Below are 9,974 nucleotides of genomic sequence, written 5' to 3' on the forward strand. Positions count from 1 at the left end.
TATATATATATATATATATATATGAGATTGAATATTACTCAACTTTAAAGAAGAATGAAACTCTAGCATTTGCTGGTAAATGGATGAAGTTAGAGAATATCATGCTAACTGAAATAAGCCAAACCCAAAAAACCAAAGGCCCAATGTTTTCTCTCATATGTGGATGCTGATTCACAATAAGGGGGGGGGGAGCGGATAGGGAAGAAGAGAATGACTTTATATTAGATAGAGGGGAGTGAAAGGAGTGGAGGGGGATGGAGGTGGGAATAATATGGAGTGAAACAGACATTGTTACCTTATGTACATGTATGATTGCATGACGGATGTGTTCCTGCAATATGTATAATCAGAGGATGAGAGATTATACTCCATTTATATATGATCTATCAAAGTGCATAAATGCATTCTACTGTCATGTACAACTCATGAGAAAAAAAATGAAAAAAATTTTTACACAGAAATAAAAAAAACTGAAAAATAAAGCCCAGAAAAAAAAAAAATTAAAACAATACAAAGGCAATACAAGGGAGAATTAACTTTGGGGACAGCACTTCTGATATCACTGTAAGTTTTAGCTTTGTGGATATTACCAGGAAACTTCTGGATGCCATTGAGGATTTCCTCCTGGCTGGATTTGGAGAGTCTGCTGTTGCTCACAGGAAGTGGGTCCTGTTATAAAGGGCCCAGCAGAGGCGATGCTCAACAGGGCTTGGCTGACTTCGCATCAAAAACGCCCAGGAGCAGGAGACAGAGCATCGCCACTCACCTGAGCAGTCTCAGCCCAAGGACCAGCGCAGAACAGTAAGTGCAGCCTTCATTGCAAGAGCGGCCTCGGACCAGGAGGCAGATTCATCAGTATGAACCGATGTGCAGACAGACTTCTGATAAGAGATCCGAGCAAGCTTTAATTGTATTGGGGTTAAAGCCTGTCTTGTCTCTTTTGCCTAAATGAGGAAAATCGTAAATTTTGTATTTATTCATTCCAGTAACACCTTTCAGATAAATACATGCTACTGGGATCCTTTATCTCGAACCTCATGCTGGTGCCTTAAACATCAGAATGATTTGAGTAACTGGCTGCCTAACTTTTCCTTCTGTAATTAATTTTTCTCCCCAGGGAAACTCTTCAAGTCTAACCCACTGGTGAGAAGCCTGAAGTCATGATTGCTTCCCAGATTCTCTCCACTCTCACTTTTGGTAAGTCGCTGTCATGAGATGGGCCAGGGCTTCTCGTCTCCTCCCTACTGACACCAGAGACCAGGTTATTCTTCCTGGTGTGGGGCTGTCCTGTGCGTGCTGGGTGTTTAGCAGCAGCCCGGCCTCTACCTGCCTGGCGTGAGGGAAACTGACTTCTTAGTGTCCTATTTCCATCTGTGTAAATATTGATCAAAAATGGTCTATGCAGGCATTGTGACAATTCAGTGATATGGTAGTTTAGGTGTCTGGGGGCATCTGGACAAATCTGAAGAGGGCAGCAATCTGACAGTTGTGGTGACTTTATATTCCCAAAGATATGATTTTGGTTGTGAGTGCCTCGCATGGTGCCTGGTGGCTCATATTAAGGCTCAGTACTGCAGAATCAGAGGCAGAATCACAAGAATCCTGTTAGGAGGGTGAGAACAGAGCCCTGGGTGGCCAGGCACAGAGAGGGGCACAGTGATGCTGCTTTCTCTCATCTCTCCTCCTACTACTTTTCCAAAGGTGAATGACTTTGTCATCCTAATCCAGACTATGTCCAAAATAAGACAACAAAGACCCAGTGAGCAGAGTTAGACCCCAGCAGGACTAAACACTGCCATTCTTTCCCGTTCCTCCCCAGTGCTCCTCCTTAGAGAGAGCGCAGCCTGGACTTATGGTGTGTCCACAAGCAACATGACTTATGACGAGGCCAGCGCTTACTGTCAGCAGAGGTACACACATCTGGTCGCAATTCAAAACAAGGAGGAGATCGAGTACCTGAACGCCACGTTGAGCTATTCTCCAAGTTACTACTGGATTGGAATCAGAAAGGTCAATGGCGTGTGGGTCTGGGTGGGGACCCAGAAGCCCCTGACCGAAGAAGCCGAGAACTGGGCTCCAGGAGAACCAAACAACAAGCAGAACAACGAGGACTGCGTGGAGATCTACATCAAGAGACTGGAAGGTTCTGGCATGTGGAACGATGAGAGATGCAGCAAGAGGAAGCTTGCGCTGTGCTACACAGGTAGGGAGCCCCAGGCCGCCGCGCGCTGACGACTCGCAGTGGCAGCAACTGGCCTCCACTGTGGTCCTTGGCTCTGCAGGATACGATGCGTCCCTGCTAAGGTCCCCTTTACTCCTTTGTGCAGACGTAGGCAGGAACCCGTGTACTGTGTGGCCTGAGCACACACAGGAGGGCCACACAGACCCAGGTGGCAGCTCAGTCACTCGTTTAGTTTTGGCAGGGGAACTGTCTTCTGGCTTGTGACGCAGGGACACCCAAGCGTGGTACAGCTGCAGCTCCTCCCCTCGTCTCCAAAATTAGTATCCGATACAAAAAGATGAGCCTGGAGCTCAGATCTGGCATTTTGTGCAGCATCATTAAAATCCCAGGCACCCCGTACCCAGGTGATGCCCACTGCACACTGCTGATCCCAACAGTAACCAATTCTTTACAAGCACAACAACTGCCCTGGTGGCTTGTGTTCCCACAGCTGCCTGCACCCAGGCCTCCTGCAGTGGCCATGGCGAGTGTATCGAGACCATCAACAACTACACCTGCAGGTGCCAGCCCGGCTTCCGTGGACTCGAGTGTGAGCAAGGTAAGTTGTTGTCACCTCCCCCTTCACTTGGGACCGAGGCCCCTTCCTTCCCAGCTGCTCTGGAGTGTGGCCTGCATATCTTCCCTCCCTGGACCAGTCAGAGCCTGTCTTCCTCCCTCCGTCGGAGGCAAGGGATGGGCAGAACTCACCTGGGTCCCCTTTGCAGTTGTGACCTGTGAAGCACAGAAGGACCCTGAGCATGGAAGGCTGGACTGCACTGCACCCTTTGGGACCTTCAGCTACAGTTCCTCCTGCTCCGTCAGCTGCGATGAGGGCTACCTGCCAAGCAGCACGGAGACCAGCCGGTGTACGTCCTCTGGGGAATGGAGTGCTCCTCCTCCCACCTGCAAAGGTAAGCCTCCTTCAGATGCGAGGACAGTCCCCACTCACCCTCATCGACCCAGGCTCCTATCCAACCCCAGGGGAAGCTCTTTTGGTGGTCATCTTAGTAAATCGTATGTGGTCTCTCAGGGACACGCTTGGTTTGAGAGAGGTTTATATTCTGTGTTTGAAGTGGGCATCTGAGGTTCTGGTGTCTTCTAAGCGCAGAACCACCTGCAGCATCCTAATGGCCTCCCTTCCCTTCTCCTTCCCTCTCTGCCTTGGCCATGCAATGGGACTAACTTAAGACAGGGACCATCAAGCAGGCTCAGCATTTCCCTTTTTTCTCTCAATCTTACCTTCTGGAACAGAGGTAAAAAGTTCAGGCCTTCCGATCCCACTGAATTTGTATGTCACCATTGTTTTTATCCTAACTAGTCAAAAATACTGATTGGGAATTTATTTTTTCTTCATATTTGCTTTCTTGTAAATAGAGACAATTTTGCACAAAGTAAAATAGATAGGAAAAGAAGGAACCATTAATAAAAATGAGTAAAAACTTCTTTGTGTGGTTTATGTTCCCAAGCATTGACTTTGGGATCTACTTTCAAAAGTGACTGTCTTCCTGTTATAAATTCCAAGCCATTAGGCAGTGAAAATAGGCTTCTGTGAAATTCATGGAGCTCTTTCAACTCCCCAGTGGTTGAGTGTGATGCTTTGGCACACCCAGCCCATGGCACTGTGGACTGTGGCCCGAACTCTGGAAGTGTCCCCTGGAACACCACGTGTGCCTTTGACTGTGAGGAAGGATTTGAGCGCGTGGGAGCGCAGAACCTGAAGTGCACCTCCTCTGGGAGCTGGGATGACGAGAAGCCGTGGTGCAAAGGTAATGTCCACACGGACAAAGTCAACATTCTCTTTCTCTTCCTACACTCGAAGTGGCTGCCAGCCTTGCTAATGTACATGGGTGCCTGCATTGCAGCTGTGACGTGTGAAGTCCTCCCCATGCTGCAGAACGGCTCTGTGCACTGTGTCCACTCCAAGGCTGGAGAGCTCACCTTCAAGTCGTCCTGCAAATTCACCTGTGACGGGGGCTTCAGGCTGCTGGGGCCAGCCCAGGTTGAATGCACAGCACAAGGCCAGTGGTCACAGCAAATTCCAGTGTGTGCAGGTGAGCAGAGATTGTGCCCTTACACGTTCCTTTCTAAAAGAGCAGTGATCTCTGAGCTTGTGCAGGGAAAATGAGAGCAGATGTCCACTTCAGCCATAGTACCAGATTTGATGGGCAACAGTCCTACCTTTGCGAGTCATGTGAAAGAACCAGGGAAAAGACTATGTAATTCTGAGTGAATGCTTTGCTGGTTTCTTAAATATGCTGTGTTAACATACACTATAGACATTGGCATGGAATAGGCAGAATTCTTAGTCTAAACAAAATCCCATTAGAAAATTTAGAAGGCAGAATGAGAACATGACCAGAAGCTAAGCTCTTCTCATTACTTTCTTCTGCAACTACCAGTGACTAGCAATGATGAGGAAGCCCCAGCATGGGCCGGTTGTGGAGATGGCCTTGCACACACGTGAGCACTGAAACTTAGCTCCAGGATGTTGGAGACATGCAGGTCCCATTACCAGGCACGGTTTCCTCATTAGCAAATGCAGCTCAGAATGATTTCCAGGGGAAAAGAGCGGCATCAAAGCCAAGCTACAAGCAGGCAGATTTTCCTGGCGCCTTCTTCTCTTCCTTTCTTTTTGGCCCCATCTGCAAGCATCCAGGATCTGTAAGTTGTCCTCTGGCTGCATAAAATCTTTCCTTTGACTTAACTTCTTTTCCATGTCAGAAGAGCAGTGCTCAGTTTCCTGTTAAAGGCTGCTCTTTAGTATGTGCCATTACAGGTGAGGGACTGGAACTCGAAATAGCCATCTTCCCAGTTGCTCAGGGAATATTGAGGACTCTGGACTTTTTTGAATGTTGCTTGGTCCTAAATGAACTGGGTGGTCAAATCCCAAGCAGTCTGCAGTTTCACAGTGGTATTTTCTGACCACCATTTTGTTGTCTCAGCTTTCCAGTGCGCAGCCTTATCCAGCCCGGAGCGAGGCCATGTGAATTGTCTTCCTAGTGCTTCTGGAGGCTTCCGAAATGGATCCAGCTGTAGGTTCACCTGTGAGCCAGGATTTGCTTTGAAGGGATCTGAAAGGCTCGAGTGTGGCCCCACAGGGGAGTGGGACAGTGAGAAGCCCGCGTGTGAAGGTACCGACTTTGTTTCCATTTGTATTAAGATAAAAGCCACCAGGGAGCCCAGGCTCGGCTGCCTGGAGAGCCCTGCAGCCACCTGGCACACACAGGCTCCACAGGGCTCGCTCTTGCCTTCCAGCTGTGCAGTGTGCTGCTCTCTCTGCGCCCCGGAACGGCTCCGTGAAGTGCACTCCTTCCCCCACTGGGAAGTTCCCCTACAAGTCCTCTTGCACCTTCCACTGTGAGGACGGCTTTGACCTACACGGATCAGCTCAGCTGGAGTGCACATCTCAGGGACAGTGGACACACGAGGTCCCCTCCTGCCAAGGTAGGGGGAGTTCATTCAGGTTACATGCCTCGTAAGATTGCAACCCTCAGTGGCTTCAGGGGCCTTGGTCCTAATTTCCTAATGCTGAGTCCTATGCAGGGTTTATAAGTTGCACTTCTTGGTGACTTAGGGTGCTTTAGAAGCTTCCAGCAGTTTTCCTAACCTCCACCCTTGTGCCTGTCATTTGCAGTGGTACAGTGCTCAAGCCTGGCAGCTCTAGGAAAGGTCAATGTGAGCTGCAGTGGAGAACCTGTGGCTGGCACTGTGTGTGAGTTTGCGTGTCCCGAAGGCTGGACGCTCAATGGCTCTGCGGCTCTGACGTGTGGTGCCACAGGACACTGGTCTGGGACACTGCCTACCTGTGAAGGTGATGCATTGACTGATGCTGGCTGCCGGGTGACCAGAGAGAAGCGAGGGAGCCCTGTTGCCATAGCGATTAAAGATGCCTTGTGTCCATATAGGAATGATTACTCAGCTGGGCACATTTATGCTTATGGAGATAGGCAGGAGACAGAGACCGGGCATGTGGGTGGAAAGGGGAGAATTCCGACAAATGGCAAAGGAGACTTGGAGAGGAAAGGAAGAGGGTGCAATGGAAGTGAGAGAGAGAGAGAGAGAGAGAGAGAGAGAGAGAGAGAGAGAGAGAGAGGATGCAGGTGCAGCCAGAGTCCAGCAGGCAGGGTAGAGTTCTGCCTGGCAACGGTGGGCAGCCAAGGCAGGCTGGACGGGTCTCAACACCCTGTTATTCCACCTCTGCCTCATGACTTGATCCAGACAGTGCTGGTGCTCCTGGGCACCAATGTAACAGAAAAGGTGACGTGGACGGGCAGGAAGATTTTCAAGCCAGGTCCTCATGGCCACCCTCCCCTCTGTTGCCCTAGCTCTGCCCGAGTCCAGCATTCCCTTGGCAGCCGGACTTTCTGCTGCAGGAACCTCTCTCCTGACAGTGACATCAGTTCTCCTCTGGCTTCGGAAGAAAGGTGAGGGAGTTGATGAATGTGCTCCAAAAACATTTTCAAAAATATCATTTTTTCCTGATTGTTGCCATATAGTTTCTCTTATAAATTTAGACAGTTACTACAATCTAGCAATTACATGAACACTAATATACTGCTTTATAATTAAGCAAAAGTCTTAGGAAGCGTTCAAAGGCAACTGAGATTTTGAAGAATTTTAGGAAATATAAATGTTAACCTTGCTAACATTGTTCAACTCCAGAGGGCGCTATTTGCATTGAATTCTGTGTTGTCTCTGAAGTTGTGAAATGGGACTGGCATTGTTCGTGCTCTGGGGAAGATGGATAAATGCTTCCTTAAAAGATTTAGGCTGGGTGTGGTGGCACATGCCTGTGATCCCAGCGGCTCAGGAGGCTGAGGCAGGAAGATTGCGAGTTCAAAGTCAGCCTCAGCAAAAGCGAGATGCTAAGCAACTCAGTGAGACCCTGTCTCTAAAAAAATGTAAAATAGGGCTGGGGTTGTGGCTCAGGACCCGAGTGTCCCTGCGTTCAATCCCCAGAACCCCCACCTCTAAAAAAAAAAAAAAAAAAAAAGATTATTTGGAACACAGTCTTAAATTTAGAGATACCTCCTAAGGAATATGTGAACACATCTATTCACACTCATGGCTTGTTTGGCTTAAAGAGAAAAACACTATTTTAGAAAACTTGATCCCAGGGATTGAACCCAGGAGCTCTTAACCACGAGTCACATCCCCAGTCCTTTCTATGTTTTATTCTAAGACAGGTCCTTGCTGAAGCTGGCTTTGAACTTGCAGTCCTCCTGCCTCAGCCTCCTGAGTTGCAGGGATTATAGGCATGCACCATTCCACCCCACAGAAAAAGGTTAAAACTAATTTTAGACATTTGAGAAATAAGATTCTTCATGTAAAAAAAAAAAAAAAAAAAAAAATCCTGACTTGGAGCTTGTCCTTTGATGGCTGTGCACTTTGCATTTGCCTTAGTTATCAGGTCATGTTCCCGCTCTGATTGTTACAGAGCCCAGGTGCACTGAGCTTGCAAGCCCTGATGATCAGGTCATATTGTGTCTGGATTTGCAATGTCCTTAAAAGTCATTTGGTCTAAAGGAATGGTTTTCTTTCTCTTGCAGCAAGGAAATTTGTCCCTGCTAGGTAAGCTGCATTCCTGTACAATGCATGCTGTGAACATTCTAAACATTTTCCTCTCTTCCTGCTGGAAACAGTGGCTCATTAGTGTTCTTATGTATCCCACAGCAGCTGCCAAAGCCTGGAATCCCATGGAAACTACCAGATGCCTTCAGATTCCATCTAAGCTCAAAGGACTCTGGTGAGACTTGTAAGTGGAAGTCACGAGGGAACATTCTCTCTGGCGCTCTGCTCATCCTTGGGCCCCTCCGAACCTGCCATTTCCCACAGGGACTCTCCATCTCCATGGCGCTTGCTGGAAAGTCATTTTGTTTCTTTGCAGGAGAGGGAAGAAACAGAGATCTGGCTTTCCTGGGCCATTTCCTCTATGAAAGATAATAATGATGGTGACAGTTGGCCCTTATGTGGCACTTACTGTGCCCTAGAAACTGCTCTAAGCTAGGAGCCCCATGAGATAGGGATGACTGCTCTATTTTTCCTCATTTACAAGGAGCAAAGGAGGCAGAGAGAAGTCAAGTGACTTGCCTGAAGTCTCAAAGCCCCCAAGTGGTGGAGCTGGGACGTAAACCCAGGCAGTCTGGTTCTAGCATCTGTGTTCTTAAGTATCTGCTCTGCTTGGGAGGATTTGTAATGGTCAAGTGAAGTCCTTTGCAATACATTTAAAAAAATCAATATCTGATTTTTGTGCAATTTTAAGTGTATAGAAAAATTGAGCAGCGTTTTGACATCTTTAGAGTTACCTGCATCTCGTCCTAGCATGACTCCTCGGATGCAGTTGATGGAGCTGTAGAGATGTAGTATTATTAACGTCCCAAGGTTACTTTAAGGTTCACTGTGTTGTGCATTCTGCCGGGTTTCACAGATGTGTGATCCCCTGTAGCCACTTGAGGGTGCCATGGAGAACAGTTTCCCTGTCCTCGTTGAAGAGCACTGGATGTTGCTCTTTGGGTGACCCCAGCCAGAGTGCACGCTGTGTGTGCTAGAATGTGTACTCTGTTGTCACCTCCAGTATGCACAAGAGTCCTGATGACACACGTTTGCTTGCACTTGCAGGAACCCTGGTGCATCCTAGGAACTAGAGTGACTCACTGAAGACAGCAAAGCTGTCCTGGGCCCCTGGCCTTCCTGGACATTGTACCTGTGCCTTGACAGCTGGGACCACGACTTCAGTGGATGAGAGTTCAGAGCCAAGGACAGCCTTCCACTAAAAGACACAAAGCAGAAGAAAGCCTTCTGTTTCCTATTCCCAGGATAGAAAGTGCTGGGTACTGAGGAGAGAGGATCGTCTTCAAAGCAAGTTGAAGAGACCAAGGCTCTGGACTCTCAGAATTCCTTTCCTAACTCTCCCTGAGGCTCTGAATCTCAGTGGAGAAACAATGTTTCCTGGCTGTTTCTCTTTAGCCCCTCACAGTGTTGCAACTGCTAGTTACAGAATTGCCTTTAGAGGGGTACATAATTATTATCAGCAGTTTACAGGAAACCAATTAGCCATAGATATTTTACTTCCAACTTGGGAAAAATGAAAAACAAAAAACAAACAAAAAACCATGACAAGGTTTTTAATGCCCAGAGGTGACTTTGCAGGCGCTGTTGGTGGTATAAGGTGCAAATCTTATTTAATACGGAGTGGAAGGATCACCAAGCACCATCTTAATCATGTTTACCCCTACAGGACTCAGTGCTTCTAAAGTGTTCTTAGAGGTTGTGCACTTCCTACTTGCCTTGAATATAGCATGCTTCTTCTTAATTCTTAATTCAGGACAAGGTTTAAAGGGACTTTTGACATTGGCTGTGTAGTCGGCTATGATAGTGTAAATGATACTGATCTAGGTTGCTGCCTCCTTTTTATTAATGAATTCGAATTTACATCTGCAGTAGATTTATGTAAAACAAACATGCAAACCAGTGTGTGTTCTGAGGGTTTTACTGCAGTTGTGTAAGACATGAGTTTTTACTCAGGAGAGTAAAAACTGAACAGAGGGTTTATATTTTGTTACCATAGTTTTTCACAAAGTATTGCTTCCTACAATGAAAAACTTCCACGAGGTCAAAATTTCTGATTTGATAAAAGCATCAATGCAAACAAATGAACATACAATTTTGTGACTTTCTTTGTAAAAATAAATGTAGATGTATGGATATACTTTGCCTTCCTACAAAGGTGTTTGTCAGATGTAAACACAATTCT

General features: G+C 47.3%; 1 protein-coding gene across 4 annotated transcripts; it reads left to right on the forward strand.

The window, feature by feature from the left end:
• The first annotated feature begins 692 nt into the window (after positions 1-692).
• LOC306641730 (E-selectin-like) lies at positions 693-9,298 on the forward strand. 4 transcript variants are annotated; one of them, XM_079106971.1, is made up of 13 exons: positions 693-1,197; positions 1,820-2,203; positions 2,673-2,780; positions 2,947-3,132; positions 3,802-3,987; positions 4,084-4,272; positions 5,164-5,352; positions 5,477-5,665; positions 5,856-6,032; positions 6,547-6,645; positions 7,771-7,792; positions 7,895-7,976; positions 8,840-9,298. In XM_079106971.1, the coding sequence occupies exons 1-12, from the start codon at positions 1,161-1,163 to the stop codon at positions 7,950-7,952; spliced, it is 1,824 nt and encodes a 607-aa protein (XP_078963097.1). In that variant the 5' UTR covers positions 693-1,160; the 3' UTR covers positions 7,953-7,976; positions 8,840-9,298. The 4 variants fall into 4 exon arrangements, with proteins under 4 accessions (XP_078963097.1, XP_078963098.1, XP_078963099.1 ...); XM_079106972.1 differs by having other exon boundaries at positions 7,895-7,967; XM_079106973.1 differs by having other exon boundaries at positions 7,898-7,976.
• The last annotated feature ends 676 nt before the right edge of the window (positions 9,299-9,974 follow it).

Source organism: Sciurus vulgaris (genome assembly GCF_902686455.1).
Source record: "Sciurus vulgaris genome assembly, chromosome: 12".
Lineage (NCBI taxonomy): Eukaryota > Metazoa > Chordata > Mammalia > Rodentia > Sciuridae > Sciurus > Sciurus vulgaris.